This window comes from Arvicola amphibius, chromosome 3 (assembly GCF_903992535.2).
Source record: "Arvicola amphibius chromosome 3, mArvAmp1.2, whole genome shotgun sequence".
Lineage (NCBI taxonomy): Eukaryota > Metazoa > Chordata > Mammalia > Rodentia > Cricetidae > Arvicola > Arvicola amphibius.
This window is the reverse complement of record NC_052049.1, coordinates 165,973,206-165,999,947: the sequence shown is the minus strand read 5'-3', so window position 1 is coordinate 165,999,947 and position 26,742 is coordinate 165,973,206. Positions and strand designations below refer to the sequence as shown.

General features: G+C 44.5%; 1 protein-coding gene across 2 annotated transcripts; it reads left to right on the top strand.

The window, feature by feature from the left end:
* On the top strand, positions 1-26,182 carry Cldn18 (claudin 18). Of its 2 annotated transcripts, none has more exons than XM_038324285.1 (5): positions 1-220; positions 20,676-20,840; positions 21,593-21,710; positions 23,706-23,816; positions 26,011-26,182. In XM_038324285.1, the coding sequence occupies exons 1-5, from the start codon at positions 1-3 to the stop codon at positions 26,180-26,182; spliced, it is 786 nt and encodes a 261-aa protein (XP_038180213.1). The 2 variants fall into 2 exon arrangements, with proteins under 2 accessions (XP_038180213.1, XP_038180212.1); XM_038324284.1 differs by lacking the exon at positions 1-220 and adding an exon at positions 8,135-8,354.
* Positions 26,183-26,742: the final 560 nt, after the last annotated feature.

Genomic DNA, 26,742 nt, shown 5'->3' with positions numbered 1-26,742 from the left:
ATGTCTGTTACGGCCTGCCAGGGCCTGGGCTTTGTGGTTTCACTGATCGGGTTTGCAGGCGTCATTGCCGCCACTTGTATGGACCAGTGGAGCACCCAGGACTTATACAACAACCCAGTGACGGCTGTATTCAACTACCAAGGCCTATGGCGTTCTTGTGTCCGGGAGAGCTCTGGCTTCACGGAGTGCCGAGGTTACTTCACCCTGCTGGGGTTGCCAGGTAAGGACCAGGTGCCTGCTCTTAGGGTGGATGGGGGTAGAGAAGAGAAAGTAGCCTGTACCGGAGACCCCAGGAGAGGGACCAAGAAGCCAGAGAAACTAAGATTCAATTTTGACACGAGCAATAGACCCTAATACCGTAATTGGAATAGAAGTATAGGGAGATAAACTTTATGGAGATGTTGACACTTCTGCCCACTGGTGTCCAGTTCTCCTAAGGACACATTTTCTGAATTGCTCTTACGTGAGCAATGACAGAGTCTCCATTACCCTCAAGAACGGGACTCAAGATACCCAGACACCGGCCACTTTCTCCGATCCAAGAGCCCCCTTGCTGAGTCAGAGACTGACTAGGTCCTGAACAGACTCTCTATGCAGGCCTCCCATGGCTGGCCCGGGCTCCAAGAATTCTGAAGCTAACAGCAAGAATAGAATTGGAGCCATGGAAAAGACCTGAAGGAAAGAGACAGGGTTCTCAACAGTGCACTGGATGGGCCTGTGCTTGGGGGTGGGGGAGGCTCTGACCTCCAGGTGCCTGACCTTCAGAATGTACTGGTCTCAAGGAACAGGACTCCAGAACATCCCTGCACAGGAATGTCTTCTACCTGGCAAATGAGTTCTTCCATGAGGAAAAGGTGTCGAGGATGGCCAAGCCCCCTCCCCGCATTTGCTTGCTAACCACACAAGTGTGCATGGGGATTTTTTGCTTAGTGGATTGGCCATTTCAACTTGAAGAGCACTTCAAGTCACAAGAGAATGTTGAAAGTGTCTTTCACTCGCACGATCAAGTAAGAAAATGAGCAAACACATTGCTTTCGTTTTGCTTATTTGTTCCTTCCTTAGATATACGCAACAGTCTAACTAGGGGAATTGGTCTAAGTTGGGTACTGTAGGAAGAATCAAAAGCACCATGAGAATTTCCCCAGGTGGGCCTTGCCATTTGACCACAGGGTCAAGACTTAGACACCTGGAAAGGAAGCAAGAGAGGAGAGCGGTTACATGGAGATTTGTCCATTTATAGGTTTCCTATCTGTATATGGAATGATCCCAACTGTTGGTGCAGAGTCTCTATTTGAATGGGTTTGATTTACAAAATGTCCATGGCCATAAGATGTCTGAGACCTGGTGCTTCCTTGTAGTGGGCTTGCTCATTCGAGAAAAGGCTACCATAACGTTCCTGAAATCTAGCTCCAATGACTACAGCAACAGAATAATTTCTGGAATTAGATGGATAAAGTTCTTTACTCTGCATTTCTGTTGGTAATTGCTGTAGCTTGGTAATGTACAAAAGCAGGATGTGAAATGCATGCGGGCATAGACTGCCAGGCACAAGCCTTCAAGGTTGGAGACCTGGGTACTACTGAGTGAGGAAAAGTCCCTCCACCCATTTTGCTCATCAGAAATTGATGATATCGGTTGGCTGACTCTGGTAGAAATATTGGGAGCAGCAGAAACAGAAACTATGTGTAGTTAGCCAGAGAACCCAGGACCTGACTGTTTGAGTTTCTTTTTCATTGTCCTTGAAATGAAAGAAATGACGTTTCAAAATTTCCACTGGGAATGCAAGCACAGACTCCCAAGCTCAACAAGAAACAGTAACGTACAACATAACCCTCCAGAGCAGTGGTTCTCAACCTTCCTAATGCTACACCCTTTCATATGATTCTTCATGTTGTGGTGGCCCCCAATCATAAAATTATTTTTATTGGTACTTCATAACTCTAATTTTTCTACTGTTATGAGTCATAATATAAATATATGTCTCCTGATGGTCTTAGGCATTCCCCGTGAAAGGGTCATTTGACCAAGGGGTTATGACCCACAGATTGAGAACTCTTTCTCTAGAGAACTCTAGGCATAAGACTGCCAGTGGCCTTCCTGGACAAAAGAGGCATCTCACCAGGCTCACAGCCCAAGGACAACCTGTTCCTAAATGACTAAGTGTAGACAAAGTTCCTTCCTGGGGGAAGGAAGAGCTATGCCCCTTGGTTCCCTCTCTCAAATGTCAATCATAAGGGACTAAGCAATGACATAGAAATTGTGGCATTAGAAGAAGTATTTATTCATCCAATGAACATTTGCTGATCTTTCTGGGTGTGGGCAACATAATTATCAAGGTGCTTGAAAATCTAGAGACAGTGAACAGACCATTATCAGGTGGGGTTCTCAACACCTACGGGTATGTGTTTCTCATGAGGGCCATCCTGCGTGTTTTCGGCTGTTTTACTCATTAGGTGGAAATGGCATGGCCTCCTGAGTCTATTTGTCTCTACCAAATGTGTCTCCTGACATTTCCAAACATCCTTGGGGGTGAGGGGTTATCTTCACAAGGAACCACAGTGTATAGGAAGTGACACCTACGAAGCATCAGAGACCACAGAGGAAAGCTACTCGCCACCTCCCTTCCCTTCCCCTCCATCTCAGTATATAGCAGGGCACAAAACAGAACAAAGACACCTATGTGGCAAAGGGCTTGGTAGGAAGTGGTGACAGGGATGGAGACAGTGAGGGCAAGCAATGCAATCAATTTTGTGTTGCTGGTTTTGCTTTGTTTTGTTGGTTTTCTGAAACAGGATTTTACTATGTAGCCTCATCTGGTCTGGAACTCCAATGTAGGCCAGACTAGCCTTAGGGTCGTAGAGATTTGCTTGCCTTATTTATATGAAAATGTCAAGGAATAAAATTAATTAATGAAAATGTCAATCCAAAATGCTTAATATACAACTATTTAAATAGTCATTTTGTCCTTTGTGTGCCATCATTTTTAGAAGTTTGGGTCGTGTGTATTAAATTTGTGTGATCATACCTTTAGTGAGCCATTTCATGTGGATATATTAAAGATAAATCATTTCAGAAAGAAAGAAAGAAAGAAAGAAAGAAAGAAAGAAAGAAAGAAAGAAAGAAAGAAAGAAAGAAGCAAAAGGTGACAGAGAGAGCCCTGTCTGAGAAAAGGCAGTGTGGTGCGAGAGAGTGGATAGAACCAGGCTCTGTGTGATAACGTTAGGGAAGGAGAGGCCGCCCAGGGCAGTGAAAGGCAAGAACACTTAGCAAGTAACACCCATGAACAGCTGACAAGTGTCCAATGGAAAAGTAAAAGAAGTCTTGCCAAGAGACATTTCTTAAGTTCTTCAGATTCCTGATGAGAATGTTATAAAACATTTTTTTGCCTCCAACTAACAGTACTTAACAATAGTGGACGCTTCAGTCCTTGCTGTGTGCTGGGCATTATTTTAAGAAATCAATATGTATTAGTATATGTTTTACATTATTATGTATTCATTGAATAGCTTAATACTTTAATATTTTCAATAATCCTCTGGGATAAGAACTATTGTTTCCTCCATTTCACAGATTGAGGAAACTGAGATTAAAGAATCTGCCAAGGGGCCCTGCAGTATAAATGGCAGGTCAGGAGTCTACCATGCTGGCTTTGCACAGGGCTGGGCCCCTCTGCAATACAGGAATTCTAATCAAAGGCTAGGAATACTTGACAGAGTGCTTATCAATAAGAAGAAGCAAATGAGAAATGTTTGACTGTTTTGTTTAAGAATAATGAAGTGATGGCCTAACTCTACCAGATGTTCAACCCAGTTTTAACACTTTGATAATTAAAGTTGTGTTTTGCCACAAGGAAAAACAAATTAATGGAAGAAAACCAAAAATCAGAAAGCCACAAATGTGAGTTTACTGTAAGGTGCAGGCAGTTTTACAGAACACTGGGGGAAAGGAAGGCTATTCAAAATATGCTGCAAAAATTATTGAGGACTTTATTAGAAGAAAAAATACATTAACTACTTTGTAAATATTTTAATTACAAAATAATTTATTATGGTTTTACCTCCTACATGGAAAATATTTCTCTAAGGATGAAAACAATGTTGAAAAACATAAAGGAAAAATAAATTCATTTGATTACATTATTCAACAAAAAACTTATTGAGCACATTTTATGTGCCAGATTCTGAAAAACCCATAAAATGGAATATGTTGCATTTTTTTCAAAACTGTAAATGAAGTTAAAAACCCAGTAACCATTCAAAAGCATGTTTGTTGTACTTGCTGCAATGTATTACCACACAATTAACAAATAGTTCACACAAATTGATGGTAAAAGATGTTCTAGCGAATAGACTTATGAACAGTGCAGACTGCCAGGTCAAGAAAGAAAAAAAAATGCTTCATGAGTATTTTGTTGTGAGTTTTTTGAGACAGGGTCTCACTGTGTGACTCTGACTGGCTTAGAACCTGCTTTCTTTGTAAACCATGCTGGTCTTGAACTCACAGCACACCTGCCTCTACCCCCCCACACACACACACACTTAAAGGTGTGCTCCTTCGCACCCAGCCCATGAGTTTTGAGGATTTTTAGGGCCTCAGGGCCAGCAGCATGACTGGGAGGCAGGAGGTTAAAGCTCAGGTATTGCTGACCTGAGTTCAATCCCTGGGTCTCAAGCTGGAAGGAGAGAACTGACATTGACTCCTGAAAGTTGTCCTCTGACCACCAGAGGGCACCGTGTACACACACACACACACACACACACACACACACACACCAAACCCACAATAATAAAAAGAAAAAGTAAAACAAACTTGGAAGCAGTAAAACTCAAATATATGGGCAACGAAATATACGTTAAAGCAAATGGTTATATATTACTTATTAATTGCACAATGTAGGTGAGGATATAGAACTACATTCTCCACTTTGGTTTTATTTTATGTATGTGGGTGTTTTCCTACATGTATACCTATGCACTTTGTGCTTGTAGTGGCCTCTGAGGTCAAAACAGGGCATCAGATCCCCCGAAACTGGAGTTACATACATGTGAACCACCATGTGGGTGTTGGGAATTGAACCCTGGCCCTCTAAAAAGAGTAGTCAGTGCTCTTAACCAGAGAATCATCTCTCTAACCCCTAGAACAATCTTTTTAGATACTGATGCTGGGAATAAACTTTAAGGGGAAAATGTCATTTCTCATAAAGGAGATACTACTCAAATACTTCACACTCTTGGGCAATTAAGGTCTCTTGTGAATCTATCTTAAAATGTGACCAGAAATGCTAGCAAAAAGTTACACATTAAATGATAAATATTTATATAAAAACAGTGCTTTTACATAAAAGAAAATTAGAGAAAGATAAATCTGAGTATATGAGAACAGAAATTTTATATGAACTTCTGTAGAAAGTACCTGCAACCTGTTATTCTTGCAAGAGTTTTAATGGCACAAACACAAGTGGGAAGATCAAATTATCAAATATATAATTGACCATGTAAAGTTGCCCATGCAGAGAACTGAGAAGAACATATGTTTATAGTTTATCTATATGGGTGGAAATAGTTTGTCTAGAGTTTAGAAATATGAAGGATTTGTTAAAATGCCTCCAAATCTTCTATTACAAACAGCAAACACTTTTAGAAAAGATGAGGAGGAATATTCACTGTGGTAGCTTTCAGAAATTAATAAATGTGTCCAGTATTCTTCTAGCAAGTTCAACTAATACCTACCTATAATATTTTCATTGTTCCTTGGATCACCATTCTTGCCAAATTACTCAGTCGCTGTTGTAGCTGAAAAAGTTCAGAAAACTGGAAGGATAATTCCTCTAGTGTCGGTTGGTAAAATGGCACCAGTTCCTGGAAACACGCAGGCTGAAGTGGCATGGAGCATGTTTACGCTGAACACGGGATGATTTCCCTGAGGATGCCAGAGAAACATCTTGCTCTATTCTAGAGGTTATTACACGAAGTTGTACCAAAGCTATTGCTGTAAACAGAATCAGGGCAGGAGTTAACACGGGGATAGGAATCCTCTTTAACAACACCTGTTGCCACAAACAAGGAATCAGGTGTTCCTCCGCAGGCCACCGTTTGTTCTCTGACAGCAACGGCTAGAGCAGCGGTCACTGTTTGGAGTACAGAAACCGCCCTAGAAGTGAGAAATCCACCTGCTGTGTGTTTTAAGCCTATCCTCTAAAGTGTGTGGATACGCAATTTCTCTCTCTTTGTTCAGAAGTCTGTGTAGGTAGAGTTTAGCTTTAGTTTCCCACTTAACTTTAATCTTTTCTTTTTCAAAAAAAATTTTATTGCCACATTTCAACCTAGAAAGTAAGCATAACACCTAAATAAGTTTTTGCCCTGACTTTGAAACTTACTGTAAAACATCATAGAGAAACTGCCACAAATGAGAATAATCTATTTTTTTCTGTTTTCAACTTATTATTGGGTGGCATTACAACCAATGTTTAGAATGTGTGAGTGATAAACCAGTTAGCTGAAAATCAAACTCATGGAGCTTTGTGGGAATGGCAAACCCGCCCTCTGGTGGAACCACGGTTGGCAATGTCCCCCAGAAGCAATGCCAGAGTAATTCTGGAACCGTTCCACCAGCACTGTTCAATCCAATGGTTCAGTCTCAGTCCGCCAGCAGAAACCAGTATCATTTATAGTTGACTTGATCTAGTGGCTCAGCTCAGAGACACTCAGCCATCAGTACATCTCATTTGTTATGTAAGTCTGGCTTATGCCCTCATTTGAATTTTTCTGATTGATGTTTCATTCTCTACAAATATGGACCACAGAAAGTAGTGTGCAATCAAGAGCAGGGTTGCCTCAGTTCACATCAGGGGAAGACCACCCATGTTAAACATTTTTGTTTTAATGGGAATAAGGCCTTGGGAGTGGGGGGAGGGGGTGAGAGCAGTCAAGATACCATTGAAATATAGACTGGCTTCCTCAAGAACTTGCCATGGCTAGAGATTGGTGGCAGGGATGTGATTGGAGTGTGTGTGGGTGTGTTTCAGGATGCTGAAACACACCCACAGGTTTTAATTGAACCGTCTCTGAATTCAGAGGCTAGGCATTCAGAACCCACATGAGGCAACAGGCTGATAAATTCTCCAACAAAATGTAGCCATGGAACAAAACCCCAGCTCTGACCCCTTCAGTCAGACGTTTCTTTGACATTTCTCTGACGTTTTTCATACAACTTCTGAGAAATTCACCAACTGTGGCGAAAACTTTTGTACAACACATGGAAACTGTGAGATCAGAAAAGCTCTACAGTGCTTCTTACAGTTCCCTATCAGGCTACAAATGAAGGAACAGACCTACAAAAACCAAATCGCCAAACACACAGAGCTGGAGACGTGTGGGAAGCAGCTCCTCAGCCTCTCCGTGGCCAGGTCAGAAATTCAGGCCAGCTCTGTTCCTTCAGCCTTCACAGTAACCTCTCTATCTGTGTGGTATTTGTATAGTTCCTATTCTATGAGAGACAGCAAGAGACAACTGGAATCCGGCTCCTTGGGCCGTCCCAATACCCATGGATCAAGGGTGCGCCTCTGAATCTGGCTTCCTGTTGATAGAGAGGGAGAGCTAGACTGGAACTCTCCACTTCACAAATAAAAAAATATCAGCTGCCCTTTCCATCTGAGATCATAAGAGAAAGGTGACGCGGGAGTGCAAGGACCGTCGGAATTACAATAGAGCCGAATGGGCGCATCCCAGGGATGTTTTGTTATAATTCAGGTCAGCCTTAGTGGACGCTCTCACTGGACGGAACAAACTCCCTTTTCCCTTAGATGGTGTATTCTGGGCAGAGGCAGAGCCGGTAGGGCCTGGTCAAGAGGAGAGTCCTTCGGTCCACTCAGCCTGCTTGACGTTCCAACCACCCTGCCTGTGAAGCTTAACCAGACAAGTGCCTCTTGGGGCCGCTTCCCCAACAAATGAAAAAAAAAAAATATGCCCTTGAAGCAGGAGTGAAACTGAACTATCTAAGGAAAACAGTATGAGCAAACACTGCGCTGAGGGGACCTTCTGATTAGGAGACCTCCCTGAGGCCAGCGAGGCCGCACACCTTCCCAGCAGGAGGGTGGTGGCTTGCTCCTGGAGGCCTAGGACCAGCAGCTAAAGCCATGGCCACCACCACGTGCCAGGTGGTGGGGCTCCTCTTGTCCCTCCTGGGTCTGGCCGGCTGCATAGCCGCCACCGGGATGGACATGTGGAGCACCCAGGACCTGTACGACAACCCAGTCACCTCTGTGTTCCAGTATGAAGGGCTCTGGAGGAGTTGCGTGCAGCAGAGCTCAGGGTTCACCGAGTGCCGGCCATACTTCACCATCCTGGGCCTTCCAGGTAGGTGAGGTGAGAGAGGGACAGGAGAGGCAGGGGGGCCTGTGCACCCTCAAGGACTCCCAGGACTGAGTCCTGCCTCGGGTGTGACCCTGGCAGCCCTGGCTCCCAATAAGAGGTGTGAATAAGAGCAGTTGGCCCTGCATCAAAGCGGGCAGTAGCCGCACAGAAGGTGGGAGAATTCATATACCAGCCAAGAAAATGGCTCTAATGTAAGTACATGCTGGTGATGGCTAATTTGAACCTTGTTACTTAAGAACATAAATGGCTTGCTTCCATAAGTAGGAGACTTGCTTCTGCCTGCATATACATGAGAATGGGAAAGGGAGTGGTTATTTTGTTATAGACAGAGATATTTATCAAGAGTGACTTCAACTGTATTTTCAATTCGATTGAAGTTTTTTATGTAAATTGAGGACCCTGTGAGGTGTAAAAACATTACCATCATCATTAAATTACGATTTTCTTTTTCTGCATTTGTGATGAAAATATCTGGTATACTTGCCCTAAAAATCGAAGTTGTCTGGATATTATATTATAAAAATGTAGAATGCAAATGTATGACACCATTTCACCTTTGAAGACGAACTTGAAATTTGCTTCTAATACAGATAATTATTTCAAGCATCATAGGGACTTTGCATTCTTGACAGTAGACGAACTCAATTTGTACTTAACAAAAGCAGCGAGCAAGGGTATCGAGGTGGCTTTGATTCTCGGAAGAAAGCCCCTTGTAGAGAGAGAGATGAGACAAATTTACACGTTGTAAAGAGGTTGTGGAACCCTTGGGGTGGAACTGTAAAGAAGCAATTCAACGAGTTCATCTTCCTTCTGAGAAAGGAGTATAGAGGCCAAGGGGTAGGGTGTGCTCTGTTTTGGGAAACCACCCACTGCAGAGTTAGCACAGTCACTGAGTTGATGAGAGACCTGAGTAGGGAGAAAAGGGGGAGGAAAACAGGCTGAGAGATTATGCTAGGTTGAAAGAACAGGTCATGGGGAGGCCATACAAAACCTGGGTTGCTACCTGACTAGCCACATCCATGTTAATTATTAGATAGAGGTAAAAAAGACTGTGATCATATTCACATTTCCCCAAGGCATCTGTCCTGTACTCAGTACCCTCTTTCTAGCATCCACCAAGCACTCTGATACCCTCTCTCCATGGCAAGTTCCGCTTTGAACCTTCCAAACAGCTCCGTCCGCTCTCGTCCGGCTCAGCCCCGTGGATGTACCTTCACTTTCGTCCCATGTGGAATCCTTCCTTCCCTTTGACTCCCTGAAAATCTCTCCTCTGTCTCCTATAGTTCCACAAAACGCACCTCCACCCAGCCTCTGGAGGCCCTTTGCTCTCCTGCCCAGGATCCACCCCGCACCTCACATCTTTCCCCTCTCCTGCTAACCTGAGCTCCCATCCTCCTTCCCTGGAAAATGGTTTCTCATTTCTAACCACTGTCAAATTCTGCCTCCCTCCTGCTCACTGACAAGCAAATCAAAAGACTACATTTTCCCACCACTTCTAGACAAGCACATCGACTTCCTCAGTCTGGTTTCCATCCTTTGCCCCAGATCCCCTTGCTCCTTTGAGCACAGCACCAGGTTGGGGTGATCCTTCCAACACCAGTTCCCACTCCTTCCTCTCCTACAGGTGTCAAAGCCCAGGCAGTTCCCATGATCCTCTATTCCCTGCTTGATTAGTGAGTAGACATGACAGTCCAATCCGGGAGCCTTTACACACACACACACACACACACACACACACACACACACTTCCTCCCCTGCTCTCTTCCTAAGGCTGCTGCCCCACCCCATTCTTTCCCTCTCCTCTTAGTGTTCTCTGGCCCTGCCTGCCCAGGATATTCCCTCTCACCCCTGCACCTGCCCTTCCCACAAATCTTATCTGAAACTTTCCCACATCTTGAAATTTGCTAGGATCCCACAAACCAGATAGCCCAAGCACATGCTCATAGCATTGAGCTCCCCAGTCCCCTTTGACACTGTTCATGAATCTGAGAAGTATTTCCTGCAGATCTCAGAGTACACAATGCAAAACTGGCCTTGTGGGTGCCTGTAAATCCCAGTTTCGGGGGACATAAGTGTATCAAAATGTCAATGAAAAGGCAGTGGATTTGATGGCCCTTTTACATGGGTGTTAGCAATACCAGGAAGAAAATGATTATTCCGGGGGAAGGGAGTCTGAGTCTGAACTTTAGAATATTAACGTCGTTATTTATACATTTGTCTCATTCCGCTCTGTGCTAACACAGACTGAGAGTCGCCCAGTTCTGAACATGGGGCCTGGAAGGGAGGTTGATAAAGTAGGTTGAACCGAAGAATGAAAATTAATTTCAGTGTTTATGCAAGCCATTTGTACACACAAAATTACAGATAAGAAGTTTCCTCTTACAAAAAAACAGAAGATTGGTTTTGCCTCTGTACCTGGTTTTTGCTGTTGTGTTTCCATGTGGAGAAAATGACCTGGGTCCCCTCCTTCTAAAATAGACAAATGATCACCCAGGCTTGTCATCAATAAACTTCTGCCTATTTACTGTACAGTCTGATGAGGGTATCAGGAGCAATTAGTCAGGGTAGTTAACGCCAGCTGTGGCAACAGCCACGCTACTCAGTGCAGTGACATCACGCATTGTACGTTTCTTACCTGCCCACATGAAGTCCACGGGAAAGAAAGATTATACACAGGCTATTCATAGAAGCCAAATCATAGAAGCCCTAAAGGGAGCAAAGGGGCTCTTAAACACGTCAGCCTGAAAATGACACTTGTCACTTCCACTCAGAAAGCATTGGCTAGCACTAGACATATGGCTCCGGAAGGTGAGAGATGTGGGGGCTTACAGCTATTTGGTAAGCACCGATCAGCTCAGCTGCATAGGCCCTTTGAGTAAGAACTGTCCAGGCTGCAATCTGCCCACTCATCCCTTTGGTTTCTGTTTGTTTGTTTGTTTTGCCATAGTTTTGTTTGTTAGTTGCTTGTGGTTCTTGCTTTATTGGACACGGAACCTAGGGCCAGGACTTAGTGCTTGCTAGGCAACTGCTCTCCACTGAGCTGTGTCCCTAACCTCCCTACCATGCTGATTTCAGTTCTGCAAAGCAGGTAATTCCTCAACTGCGCAATGGTCAAAACCAATAGGAGTGCAGGAGAAGGCATGCCGTTGATTTATGCTCATTTTTCCCACCAAATGTTGCTAAATTCCTCTGCGTGTAATATGTTGTCTGATACAAGAGTATAGTTTCCAGAGGGTAGACATTTGATAGGCGTGGCCAGGAATCTGGAAGGAAGGAAGGGTTTAAGGAGTTTCTGTGAAGAAAAAAAAAAATTCCTCAGGACTTAATATCAAATGAATGTAAACACGGTCATGGAGGAAAGGCACAAACCTCTTCACCAGACACTTAGATGGAAGAAAGGGAAGCATACCAACCCCTTTATTCCATGTCAGGCCAGACAAGCAGCTTTCAGATAGGAAGCCCGGTTACCGCCATAAAGCGGTGCTGAGATGTTTCAAACGCTGAAAGGGAGAGGAGGTTCTGGGCTACGCTGGAAGAGTTTTAGGGCACAGGGCGCAGGCGTAAACCACATCCCAAGAACTGTGAAGGTCCCACTCATATCAATGCGCTTAGTGCTGCTGGGTGCAGTTGGTTTTCTCTCTGTTGCTAAGTTCATGGACAGAGGACCCTGAGCTGCCTGTCTGCATCTCCCACACTGCACTGCGTTGCCCACACAGGCAACAGTGTAGAGGAATGGCGTGGGGTTGCTATCCTATACTGACTCTCAGGCTAGGCTGAACCGCCATGGGAATGAATGTTGGGGCAGGGGAATTCCCAGTAGTTATACAGATCCCCCAAACATCTGGATTATAGAAACAGGATTCCCCTGAAAACCAGAACCATGGCTTGGCAGTGGCCGTGGAATGCAGTGTGGAGTTGAGGAGCCACCGTCTCTTCAGCAGGATGACTGCACATTACAACTGCCAGACTCCCGGGACTGAGATCTGGCTGACTAAAGGGATGGACGGGAAGATCGTCTAAAGGCAACAACATAAGGCGACAGGGTTTCTAAACAGGAAGTGGAAGGGGTCTAAAGATCAACATTTACCAACCAGAACACACAGCACAGGGACTTGTCATCTGAAACAGCTGTGTGAACAAGAACCCGGAGAAGAGGAGGGAAGACTCTTTGGTGGTGGATGAAATAGAGACAATGTGGGAGCAGTAGAGAGACAGTGTGGGTGCCTTCATTTTGACCTAGAACGCAAGAGAAATAAGCCTAGAAGTGTTCAGAGGGAATCAGAACAGACACAAGTCATACAATCACCACAAGCTGTTAAATTCTTCCTTAGTGCAAGCTCTTTTCTTACAGAATCTTCACTTAATCTCGAAGGAAACTTTTTCATGCCCATTTGGTACTTACAGTCATAGAACAATTTAATTCAACTCCAGCTGTATGGAGCCCCCTACAGGCAGGACAGGGAGAGAAGAGACGATGGTGGCCTCACTACGTCACCAGCTCTGTGCACCTAACAGCTGATTGCCTCTCGCTTTGCTCCAGTCCAAGCAGCATGCAGCGCCCAGAAGTAAAGGGGGTGGCCATAGGCTGGGCTGCATCAAGGCTCTCCTACAGGGAAATACCAACAGATTTATTCTTACAAGAAAGTCCGAGAGGAAGGAAATGGAATAAGGCCAAAATCACATAGAAGATGGCCACAAGTCTGAATGGCTTTTCTAAACGGTCCTTTCCTCCTGCCTGGCCTGTTTCTCCTTCCAGCTAGGAATGTGTTTTTGAGACCTCATGAGAGAGGTGTCTGGACGTGAGTACAGCAAACATAAAGGACACATCATCCACGTCCCTTTCATAGCAAAATTAACTGAGCACATAGAGTATCCCATTTACGCAGAGGGTTGTCTGAGTGCTGCTTCCCCTGCTTCCTGGAGATAGAGGAGCAGCAAAGCAAAGCTCAGCCTGCAAGCAGAACAGAGGGAAAGCAAGCTTCTGGAGCCTCGTGCCGCAGCCGCAGCCGCTGCCACCGTGAAGACATCACAGTCAGACACTGCTTGTTTAATGTGTTTGCAAACATTTGAACCATGTCTGGAACAATGGTGAGTCCTAGGGTTAGGGGCAGGTGTGTGCCAGATATCTTGGTCCCTCACATCTCCTGGCTTAATTCTCCCCACCTCTAAAACACCACACTGTATGGCATGGATGTGAAGAGCCAGGCAGCCTAGTCACAAGAGCTGGTTGTCGGCACTGTTAAATCATCGTTGTGCCTGTGCCACCCGAAATATCTGAAGTAGAGATAACTGAAGGCGCTGTTCTTCCCTTCCGCATCCCCATCACATCCATGTCCTGGGTCCTCCGGTGTTTCTCAGATCCGCAGCAGGCACTAAGAATCTCGGGGGGTTCCATACGAGAAGTTTCAGTTCCCCCTTCTGCATCACTGTGTAAAATCCACCACCACAGGAGAACTGGAGACTTTCCCATTAACCACATGTATAGACACGGAGGGAGGGGTTCCAACCAACCTGCACTGAACCCAAAAATCTACAAGGGAAAAAATATGACTATTCTGAAGTATCTTTTCTAAAGTTGTCCTGGTCATTTTTTTTTTTTTTTTTTTTTTTGCCCTTAGCTGAATGATTTCTCATGAATCTAATGTTCATGGTCATTTGAAACCAGCTGGCCTCTTTCCAGATGCTGAGGGGAAAACCTGATCCTAAGAGATGAATGATCCCATTAGTCATAAAGTTGATCTTGGGTCTGGCAGTGCCTCATGGTTTTTAAACAAGCTGTTTCCCTCCCTCCGAAAGGGGTGGGGGAAGCACAGCATGCCTTTGATTTTAAGAACAAACATTCCAGTGTTTATACATCATCACATATGTGAAGAAGATGCCACAGGGAGGTGAGCCCCTGTCTATAAAACCCATGGGGACCTAGAACTTGGATTAAAATGAGGCCACCTGGTTTCTCAAGGAGCAAAGCTGAGACTTAAGAACCAGAATATGCTGAGCAGTGGTGGCACACGCCTTTAATCCCAGCACTTGGGAGGCAGAAGCAGATAAGTCTCTGAGTTCGAGGCCAGCCTGGTCTACAAAGTGAGTTCCAGCCAGGGATACACAATAAAACCCTGAATAATAACAATAATACTAAATTAAAATTCCCCCAAAAGAACCAGAATGCTTGCTCATCTTGCAGCTGTAGTGCTCCTGGCCTCAGTGGAAGGACCAACTACCACAATGTGGCAGCCCAGGATCCCAGGGGCTGATCTTGTCAGGGTACAACATCGTTTCCTGATGGGGAGGCACATCACTAGAGATATAGCTGGGTCTCACCTGAAAGGCTGACGAAATACTATAACAAAAGTACCTTAGATGGGGAAGCTGATGAACAACAACCCCCCAGCTTATTTCTCTGGAAGCTGGAAAATCCAAAGTCACGGTGATGGAGATGTTAGCTTCTGCTGCGCTCTCTCATCATGAAAGGGAAGGAAGGGCCAAAAGGTACAGCCAGACTTCCATGACGCCTTTGATAAGACCTACTGCCATTACTAAGGACTGAACTGAGCCCTCCTCTCGGACTCTGCCTCTCTATACTCTTTATACTATTGTAATAGGGAGTAAGTGCGTTTGGCGCCTCTGTTCATTGCTGGCACGATCCTGTGTTTCCGCCTTTATCTGTGCTTTTAGCCCTCCCTGGTGCCACTAGGTCCAGCCTCCCTCTTCCCACCATCTTCTCCTTTTGCTCATCACAATCATGTACTCTTGGTAGTTTCATCACATGTTCATGTATAGTTCGTGCAAGCCAAAGCCACATGGAGTTGCCAGGGAAACGGTTCTGTCAGGGAGACAGGGGAAACCGCTATTTACCAAGCCTGGCTTGATTTTATTCGGCTACCGAGTAGTGCCTGATTCTCATGACATCTCTCTGCAAGAGATGTCTTTATTTCACTCCAGAGCGGAGGGAACTTTATCTGAGGTCATTTGACTTGCCCGGGCACACTCAGCTGGCATCACAGTGTGGCAGAATTTCAGAGACATGAGCCTTCCTTTTGGCTCCTTGAACTCTTTGGAGAAAGTTTGCTTTGCTCTGAAGCATTCCGTCTGAGGTCAACCACAGACATCCCTACATGAACTCTCCCTCCAATCCTTCCTGGCCCCAGTCTGAACCCCAGCTACCTGAAATTGTGGGTTCTCACCCGCTCCCCCAAGCCCCCACCTATGGGCCTTTGGTTCCCAGTGAAGTACTGTCTTCCCAGAGCTACTCTGATGCCAGCTCAGTGCTGACCGCTCTGGGTGCTCTTTCTTCCTTGAGCCACCCTCCAGGACCGTCTTTACACTTTACCCTCAAAATCTTACATTATCCAACAACTAGACGAAAGGCTCGAAAGGAGGCCACATTGTTGTTGCTTTTCTAAAGGTTCCCAAGCATGCCCAGGCAACCAGGGTTGAGACCCATACCTTGGTACCCTTCACCCATCAGTCCACATTTACTTTACTGAATGGGATATTTTGCAACAGGGAGGGAACGCTGAGTTCCAGCCTTTCTGTTTGTTTTTATCAGCCCTGAGTCTTGGCCTCCCTTCTGACTGATACGGCTAATTATTCACTGGAAATAATGCTCCTGTCTTACCCTTGGTGTGGAGAGTCAGCCCACAGAGCCTGCTGACTCATATGTTACCACTTGATAAAGCCTATGTAGCTTGATCAAAACAGCAAATAAGAGACTCGGGGGTTAAAAAAAAACTATGGTTCCAGATAATTGTCCTGTTTACCTGTCTATGGAGAGAAGTTTGGGTTCCAAATAGTAGACTTTTCAGGCCGGGCGGTGGTGGCGCACGCCTTTAATCCCAGCACTCAGGAGGCAGAGGCAGGCGGATCTCTGAGTTCGAGGCCAGCCTGGTCTACAAGAGCTAGTTCCAGGACAGGCTCTAGAAACTACAGGGAAACCCTGTCTTGGAAAAAAAAAATAGTAGACTTTTCAGGCTGAAAGGGAAGCTCAGATCACCTTCCTGACTCTCCAAGGTCATTATGAATGGTACCACGCTTGTCCACCCACTCCCTAGCACCTGTCTCCATCACAGTTCCCCTTCCTAAAAGAATCTCAAGGGGGTTTCCACCAGAGAATACCTTGGTCCATTCACATAGCCTGTTCCTGGACCCTGAGTTACAAATCAACGCTGCATTCTTTCTAACTTCATAGAAAAGAGGAGGTAGAAGTATGTAAGATGCTCTGAAACCTAAGCAGGAGCTCAGGATTTGAAAGATCAAAATTAAAGCATTTTTTCAAACCTTTAGTAGGCTCCTGGGTAGACTGAAAACTTCTAAGGGGACTATGGGAACAAGACAGAGGGATGTCTATGTTCCTTCTTTTTCTCAAACATCAAGTTTCCTGATGGTAACGTCTAAAACCAGAACAGTCCTGAGGATATTTATTTCCGGAGGGTGTGGACTATCTCGGACTATCTCACAAATGTCCTCTGAGTCATAGTTCTGAACCATGAAATCACTGCATAATTTAACTCTCTCTCTCTCTCTCTCTCTCTCTCTCTCTCTCTCTCTGTGTGTGTGTGTGTGTGTGTGTGTGTGTGTGTGTGTGTGTGTGTGTAAGACAACTTGACCTATGCCATGCGCTACTGCCACAAAGTTTTTTTGGGCATTTACTCAGCTAGAATATTCCCAAGGTAAGAAGAAATATAAGCTCAGAACTGCAGAAATATGTAATCTCAGAATGCAAAAGCCTTCAAGACAGATCGTTTCTCTTAAGTTTATTCCTCTATAATATCGGGGGTGGGGAAAGGTTTTGCAGAGGATTTGAGTTCTAAATACATGATGAAAGTCAAGCCTGGTGGTGTACACATGTAATCCCAGTACTTGGCAGGCTAAAACAGAAGGATTGCTGGGAATTCAAGGCCAACATTGGCTACATAGTGAGTTCAGGACTATCCTTGGAAACACAGTGAAGCTCTAACCAAAATAAAATCAAGAGAAAAAAAATCCCTAAAACATGATGAATGAAAAAATCCATGGAGTAGAATATAAAGGCATTATTAATTCACGGTTACAATAGCTCAGTGTGTACCACCTCTAAAAACACAAAGACAGAAATGAATGCACAAATAGATGGCGTGCATTTGCATTTTTAATAAGAAAGTGAACAATGTATTCGCTCCCAGCACATTGCAGGGCCAGCAAAGCCACTGGACATGGCTCTGGAACACAGGTGGAGCCATAGAGCCATCATTTCTTAGGAGCAGATAGGTCCTAGTGCCCTTCCAATGCTCATGTGTTCTCTGTGTCTAACTGGAGTCACCAGTACAGTAGCACAGAACTCAACTGTCATTGCAAGATGCCAAATGTATTAGTTTTTTCCAAGAATGATCAGCCAACAGCTCACACAAACCTGTGTTGAGAATGCACCTGCTGGTGAGACCACGGCTAGTGATGGTGGCTTCTAGAACACTCCTCCCAGCAGAAAAGCAAAGTTAAGACTCAATCTCAAGGTCCTGAGGGAGATGGGACTCGGAACAAAGTAGATGGAGATTTGTAGTGTTGAGCTAGAGTCTGGGAAATCTCATCTCTCCACCAGAGAAGAGGTGTGGCCAGAAGGCTACCAGGAAGCTTTTCTGCTCTTCCTTTTCTATTCTCAAATTTGGATTTCACCTGGACATTATGAACTGGTCCACTGACACTAAGCTGACACCTCTTTCAGGAGTCCCTTATCATTAGAACGTTATAGGGCCTGTAAGACTGCATCTCTGGATGGCTCCTGATTCGGTGCCTTGGGTCTAAACAGTAGTGTAACCCTCAGTGGGGCTTTATTAATCTTTTATAAAAGGAAGAACTTCCCATAAAAACTACTCACCAAGATGCTGCTGTTAGTTATCCCCCAAGAAGTGAAATAAAGAGTCTTTGGGAGGTTCCTACAAGCTCGAAAATATTTATAATGATCATTTACTGCTTATGTAATTAGGAGGTCATTTCAGTGGTTTCAAACAAGAGAAAAATGTTCTTTCTATCTGTCCTCTGACACTGCAGTGTGGGATGTGGTGCCTGTGGCTGTGGCTTCATATAAGAGGCCTCTCCCATCAGCAAGGGCCTTCAACATTGTCTTGGTCATGCTTTGGAAACTGTTCATCAACAATTAGGCATTAAAGAAAAACACTGATGAAAATACCTTGCATAATTTACAGTCACCTGATTTCAGTTAACAGTCTCAACATGAATTAGCTTCAAAATATGGGTTTGTTTTTTTTTTTTTTTTTTCGTTTTTCAAGACAGGGTTTCTCTGCAGCTTTAGAGCCTGTCCTGGAGCTAGCTCTTGTAGACCAGGCTGGTCTCGAACTCACAGAGATCAGCCTGCCTCTGCCTCCCGAGCACTGGGATTAAAGGCGTGTGCCACCACTGCCCGGCCAAAATATGTTATTTTTTTAGTGAAGTCAGAATAACTCCTAGATCCCAAAGGATTTTTAGCCCTTCTAAGTACCTAGAATCCACAGCTCAAACTTTATCAGAACTCTGTACCTCTCTATTGCCTTTCACCTTCTTGTCATTGTGTGGTAACTTCTCCACCCAGTAGAAGACCTGGAGTCCCTGGATGGTATGTCACACCCCTTAGGAGAGAGGCTGCTCTGTGTCTAAAGTATAAACATCTCACGTGAGGATCTCATTAGCCAGGTTCCAGTCACATGCCCATGCTGGATTAGGTCATTGTGATCAAGAGTCAAGTTATTAGCCAGAAAGATCTGGTTGGTAGTGGGCCCCTGGATCACTCTGTCTCACAAACTGTTTTCCATCTAAACAGTTCTGCTTTCTACATGAGAAAAAAAAAACAATTCTAAGCTTTTATAGCGTTTTGGCATTTCTGTGACACTCAAGCAAGTGTTTATTTTGCCATGGCGTCAACCTGTGGTATTTAAAATTAAAAGATTTTTTTTAAGTACTGATATAAGATATGGCAGCTCCATTAGGATTTGTGTGATGGATAGAAGGGGCCATGCTAGAGGACAAAACAAATTGGTGTCTGGTGTCTTTTATGTACCAAACATATGGTACATATGAACATATGGTGCAAAGCTCAGCGGTTGACCTGCACTAGGAGATGTATAAAATTCTTCATGCTTGCAGCAGGCAAACTTGATGACTGCCTCCCGACATTTCATAGTGTTCACTACTGACATCCCACATCCAGAGTGGGTGTCTTGGTAAGTGACTGTTAAGATGAGTCGCTGTCCTTTAATGATAAACTAGAAACTATGTTTAACATATCTGGAGGTGAGGTCCATAGTAGGACCCAGTAGGACCTACAGAAACATCAATTCCTACAAAGGGAACACTATTAATAAACCGTTAAAAGGCTTAATATTAACATACTGGTCATTACAATTGGAAACCTACAGTCCACCCATGACCTTAGTAGTTGCCCTTGAGAAAGGATAGATACAGAATACTTTTGGTATAGTCTCAGTATCTTCATTTCCTCATCCCAGACTTAGTGCTGAGTTTCCCTACAGTTTAGGGTTTTGGGGTGGCTGGGTTTTTTTGTTTGTTTGTTTGTTTGTTTGTTTGTGGGGTTGGGTTTTTTTGGGGGTTTTTTTGGTTTTTTGGTTTTTTTTTTTTTTTTTTTTTGCTTGGTTGGTTGGCTGATTGGTTGGATTTGGGTTTTTTGGTTGTTTTTTATTTTTTGTTTTGTTTTGCTTTGTTTTTTGGTGTTTTTTTATTTGTTTGTTTGTTTGTTTGTTTGGAGACAGTGTTTCTCTGTGTAGCATTGGAACCTGTCCTGGAACTCACTCTGTAAACCAGGCTGGCCTCGAACTCACAGAGATCCATCTGCCTCTGTCTCCCAAGTGCTGGGATTAAAGGCGTGCACCACCACCGCCTGCCTTTCCCTACAGTTTGTATCTGTTGCATGAAGGTTTCAATTCCTATGCAAAGACAAGCAGAGTGCTGTGTGGTTTACTTGAGTTTCCTGTCAGCTCAGTAAATAATTTGATGATCACTTTAGATAAATGCATTCCCTTTCTAGGCCAAGATTATCAAGTTTTGAAGTAATAAATACCCAGAGTCCTCTCAACCTCGCCTGTCCATCACTCCCTTTCTATGGACATCTGTATGCACACCCTTCATCACTCGGAGGGACACAAGAGGTGCCTTTTTGCATTTCCCACAATTCCATGTTTTTGCACAGTGTCAAAGCTCAGTTTGTGGTCTTGCCAGTCCTCAAAGGTTCAGCACTGGTTAATTGGGATTGTTGTGTTTTACCAACATAAACCTAACTGATGCTGTTATTTGTCTGCCTGTGCTGGACCCCTTCTTCTACAGCCATGTTGCAAGCGGTACGAGCCCTCATGATCGTGGGCATTGTTCTGGGCGTCATCGGTATCCTAGTGTCCATCTTTGCCCTGAAGTGCATCCGGATTGGCAGCATGGATGATTCTGCCAAGGCCAAGATGACCCTGACCTCGGGGATCCTGTTCATCATCTCAGGTAAACACAGACTCCCACTCTCAAGCGCGCACCTGCAGATGCTAGAACAAATTGTTCTGAAACAAGAAAAGTGGTCCCTTCCCACTGTGAAACATAGCTCAGAGTGTTTCACACTGGGATTCACCGTCTGAGTGCGTGGAAGCAAAAGTACCCTCCACAGAACTGTAACCAGTTCTAAGGCCCCACTTAGCTGCTACCAATACTGCAATAGAGGAAGGTCAACCCTAAGGCTGGGCCCTTAAAAACCACTAGGAAGTGGTTTTAATGGGGAAACTCTTGCCAGTAACTAAAGAGTAGTCCCCAGATGCTTGGTCTATTTACCCTTGGTCCCGAGGTGTGTGGAAACATCTCTTTCTATGTGCAATGCACAGACGGGAATCCTTCCAGAATAAAATGTGAGATGCAGAGCCAGGCGGTGGCGGCACACGCCTTTAATCCCAGCACTCGGGAGGCAGAGGCAGGCGGATCTCTGAGTTCAAGGCCAGCCTGGTCTACAAGAGCTAGTTCCAGGACAGGCTCTAGAAACTACAGGGAAACCCTGTCTTGAAAAACCAAAAAATATAAAAAATAAAAAAAAATGTGAGATGCACTATGCCTACTGTCTAGTAGGCAAAACTGTTAATTCAACAGTCAGTGGTTGGTTGATTACAGGAATAGAGTATCTTACAGTCTTTTTATCTGAACTCATTTCAGCGTAAACTGCCTCAGAAACATTGTGACCCCTTAACCTGGTCCTTGTTCTTTTCCCACAGGAATCTGTGCAATTATTGGTGTGTCCGTGTTTGCCAACATGCTGGTTACCAACTTCTGGATGTCCACAGCTAACATGTACAGCGGCATGGGTGGGATGGTGCAGACCGTTCAGACGAGGTAACCCCCTACTTGGCTTCCTGGTGATCCACAGGGAATAGTGTAAGAGGACGATTACACTATGTGCCTAATGTGCCTGTCAGGGCCTGAGATAGCAAACATTTATCAGAGACAACCACACTGTATCATAACTCAACAATGATCTGCAAATTCATGAACTTCATTTCCATGAACTACCCTTGCTGATATGACTTGAGGCTGATCCGGCGTTTGCACTGAAATGCAGTGACAGCTCACGGTATTTATCTAGCGTTCTTACACGGGCCCCATTGTGGTGGCAATACGACAGGCATGGTTAACCCAAGATGTAAATGAGCATCAACTAAGACCCACAGTCCATAATGGAAGCGTGACAGGAGCAGGGAAAACTCCAATAGAAAGGAGTCCAGTCGGGTATGGGTGGGAGAAGGGCTGGCTCCTCCCGGTGCTGCTGCCTTTTCCTCTCGCTCATTAGCTCATCCAGTGAATGTATGGAACACCTGCTGTGGCCCAGGCAGAGACCAGGGTGCAAGAGATACAGCCAAGCTCCCTGTCTCATGGAGGTCTAGGAGGTGGAGGTGAAACCTCACTATAATTTAATGCCTGAAAGAAACGGGGCTTTTAAAAAATTTTTTAGATTTTATTTCTTTCTATCCTGTGTGTATGAGTATTTGCCTGCTTGTATGTCTATATACCCCATATGTGCCATGCCTGAGGAAGCCTGAAGAGGGTGTCATAGCCTCTGGGTCTGGAATTGCAGACTGTTCTGAGCTGCCATGTGGGTGCTGGGAATTGAACCCAGTCCTCTGGAAAAGCAGTCAATGTTCTTAACCACTGAGCCATCTCTCCATCCCCAGAGGGGAAAAAAGTTTAGTGGAAAAGCATTATCAATACCTATATTTGTTTAGCCCAAGTATCACATTGATGTCTCTCAGCAATAATCACCAACAAAACCCCTAAGAAGGAAGGTCTTGTGTTGTAAGGAGGCCGCTTGTTCGTTCTGGTAGCTCAGACCTGAAATAACAACACAGAAACTGTATTAATTAAATCACTGCTTGGTCAATCTCTTAAGCGTTTTGCTGGTTAGCTCTTATATCTTTGGTTAACCCATTTCTATTATTTTATATTTTACCATGAGGTTTGTGGCCTACCGGCAAGGTTCCAACTAATAGCTTGCATCTTTCCCCTCTCGTGGCTACATAGCATATCCTTGACCCCACCTCCTTTCTCCCAGCATTCAGTTTAGTTTTCCCCACCTAGCTCTATTCTGCACTGTTATTGGCTCAAAGCATTTTCTTTATTCATTAACCAATAAAAAGCTACACATATACAGAAGGACTTCTTGCACCAGTCTTGTTTCCAGAGAGTGGTATAAATCCTTTCTACATTATAAATACCAGTAGAGCTGGTATTTCTCCAGTTACCAACAAGTGATACAGACAGGGTTTCAAGATGGCACAACCGTCATGATCTGACTCTGGAAACCCAAGGCTTTGTTACAAGAATGAGGAGGAACATAATCACATAAGCTGTCAACATTCTGTTCCAGGTCTCTCCCGAAGTGTCTTTGGTTATAGGAACAACCTAAAGGTCTCTGACTGAGTCATTCCTGATTGCCTGGGACTTTCTCAGTTTTAATACCAGGAGTCTCATATCCTTTGAAAGCACATCCTCAGTTACCTAAAGCTCCTCATGGGTCACAACTCCGAAAAGTTCACCATCTCCCAATAGGAATATCTTGGATATCAAGCCTTTCATGCCTGGGCCCTTAGGAAGAGTCACAATATAATGCTACCTGAAACAAGATACACTATGAAAACTCAAGATACCAAAATTCCCTCAGAAACAACTTGAGGCTGTCTCCATCACTCTTAAACTTCTCTTGTCAAGCCTTGCAGGCTCACTCCTTGATCAGGAGAGAGAGAAGGAGGGACCAAAGGAGAACAAGGGGGGTGAAATGGCTGGAAGCAACGGCGAGGGTCTAGTCAGCTGTATTCACGACATCTCCCTCTTCAGGTACACCTTTGGTGCGGCTCTATTCGTGGGCTGGGTCGCTGGAGGCCTCACACTAATTGGGGGCGTGATGATGTGCATTGCCTGCCGTGGCCTGACACCGGATGACAGCAAGTGAGTCCTGCCTCCCACTGCAGCTAGAATTTCGCCTGGTGCATACTTGATAGCCAGGATAACTTATCCATATACATGGGAGAATGATATCGGCTACAAGTTCATTGAATTTCCTCCTTTATGGGGAACCAGAAGGAATAGAACAAGATTCCATGGGGAATGTTTAAGATGGGTCCTCTTCGAAATTAGGGGTGGGGTGGGGGCGATCCCTCTAAGCTCCTTCTAGCTCCAGTGATTCCTAACTCTGTAGTCCTTCCCTGGAAGAGAGTTTTGTATCTCTAGCACCTGTAGAGATATTTGGCAGCACCTGAAAATACTTGATTGCTTTGTTGACAGTAGGGGAAAACGAATCTGGTTTCTAGTATATATATATATATATATATATATATATATATATATATATATATGCCCAGGGTGGACATCCATCAATGCACAGGAGCATCCCTCACCAAGAAGGATTTGCTCCAAAATACCAAAAGCCCTGCTATCCAGAAATCCTGCTCTTAGTGTTTACAAAGGATCTGGGATCGGTAGAGCCAGATTGTATGGAGGTTCTACCACTCATGGGCCCTGTGCATACAGCGTGTCTTTTCTGCTCTCCCATCCTCTGACAGCACATTAGGACTGTTATAGCACAACACCCTATGGTAGTTAATTTAGGAACAATAAAAATGTATTTACCACAGCTCTAGAGCTGGGAAGTCCAAGATGAAGGCATTGAGATTGGTATCTAGTAAGCTGCTGAGATGCCAAGATGGCACCTTCCTGCATTCTGTGCAGGAGAAGAAGGTTGCCCACATGGAAAAAAGAATAGGGAGGGAAAAAAGCAACCCCTTTGACCATTCTCATGACTGTTTGATTATGTCTCCAGAGCCCTATTCATTTTTGGTTTTGGTTTGTTTGTTTGTTGTTTGTTTGTTTTTCTTTTTTAAGATTTATTTATTTATTACATATACTGTTTTGCTTGCATGTATACTTGCAGGCCAGAAGAGGGTACCAGATCTCATTACAGATGGTTGTGAGCCACCATGTGGTTTCTGGGAATTGAACTCAGGACCTCTGGAAGAGCAGTCAGTGCTCTTAACCTCTGAGCCATCTCTCCAGCCCATGTTTTGGCTTTTCAAGACAGGGTTTCTCTGTGTAGCCCTGGCTGTCCTGGAACTTGCCCTGTAGACCAGTCTGGCCTCTAACTCAGAGATCCGCCTACCTCTGCCTCCCAAGAGCTGAGATTAAAGGTCATGTGTCACCACTACCCCAAAGGCTCATCTCTTAACAGATCACACTGGGAATAAAATTTTCCTGTGAATCTTGTAGAGCGCATACCCATACCACAGTAGCCTCTGGTACTTTGCCCATAGAATAGACAAATTAGAAGTTACACATCTGTGGTTTCCAGCTGACAGATTCTGTGAGTCTTCATCAAACCAAGTCCCACTGGACAACTGCCACCTTCATCTTAATTAAAGTACTCAGTGGTCAGTAGCAACCATCTCGTTACAGCCCTAATATGCACATGTATTACAGAGACAGACAGACAGACAGACAGAATTTTTATTGATCTTTTAGGTTAGAATCAAACACAAAAAAATGTTAAGGAAGTAGACACTTGTAACACCAGCCCTGAGGAGGTGGAGACAGTGGGAATCAGTTTAAGGTCATCCTCAGCTATACAGCAATCTAGAGGCCCATGAACTACATGAGATACTGCCTTAAAACCAAAAAAGCAGGGTCGGGGGGTTGGAGAGAAGGAACAAGAACAAGCAAATAATTAAGTTTGCATGAAACATAACAGGTTTCATTGTGAGATTTTTATCCATGTGTTTAATTTTGTCTTTATCTCATCACCCCACATGTTCCCCATCGCTCCTCCCTCCTTGCTGATCCCCTTCCTTCCCATAGCCCCCACTTCCACTTTCATGTCACATGTATCCCATCACCCCACTTTGTCACTCTTCTCTTCCTTTAAACTTCTTCCTCCCCCTCCAAGTCTCCTTTAAAAGCAGAAAATCATGCTCCACCGCAGACAGCTTATGTCTCAAAGAACATGGTGACTACATATCCTAGCCAAAGTAAGACTAACATAACTCTATGAACACTGAAGCATTCGGTGCTGAACCTGAGACAGGAGTAAATGGGGAAATTGGTCTCCCTACTAAAGACGCCGGTGTTCAAGGATTGTTTCTTTTGCTTTCAGCTTCAAAGCCGTGTCTTACCACGCTTCTGGCCAAAATGTTGCCTACAAGCCTGGAGGCTACAAGGCCAGCACCGGCTTTGGGTCCAACATCAGAAACAAGAAGATCTATGATGGGGGCGCCCGCACAGAGGAAGATGAACAATCTCATCCTACCAAGTATGACTATGTGTAAGACTCGAAGATCCCCCTCAACGGGTGCCGAAGAAACCCTTCCCCAAGAAGAGCTCGCCCCAAACCAAGGACATTCTACTTTGTTTCATTATTGCTTTTGACTGACAGTGGGAAACTTGTAAAGCCTTAATTTCATCCATGGTGAGGTTAGACAGTCTTGGCCATGCATCTCTGTGTTTAAACAGTCCATCACAAAACAGCTGAGTTATCGTTTATGAGTTAGAGGTCATAACCACTCACTTAGCCCAGTCTTCTGCCTTTCACTGTTGACTTAGAATGTAACTTGACACGCTGACGAAAACTTGATGACTTAGACAACCTTTCCCTCTCATAGTTAATGAACCTGTTGAGGATCTATCTCCCAGCTTGACCCCAAGTAAAATTTTTAAAGGGAAAAAATGGATTAAAGGGCACTATTTCCTACTAATTTTGCCTTACCCACCCGCAACTTGACTAATAATCATAGTGAACACCGATTAAAAAGATAACAATAGAGGAGAGACAGTTGCAGTCTCCCCAACCTCCACTCGGAGCCGCTCACGTGGCCATCTTACACGTTAT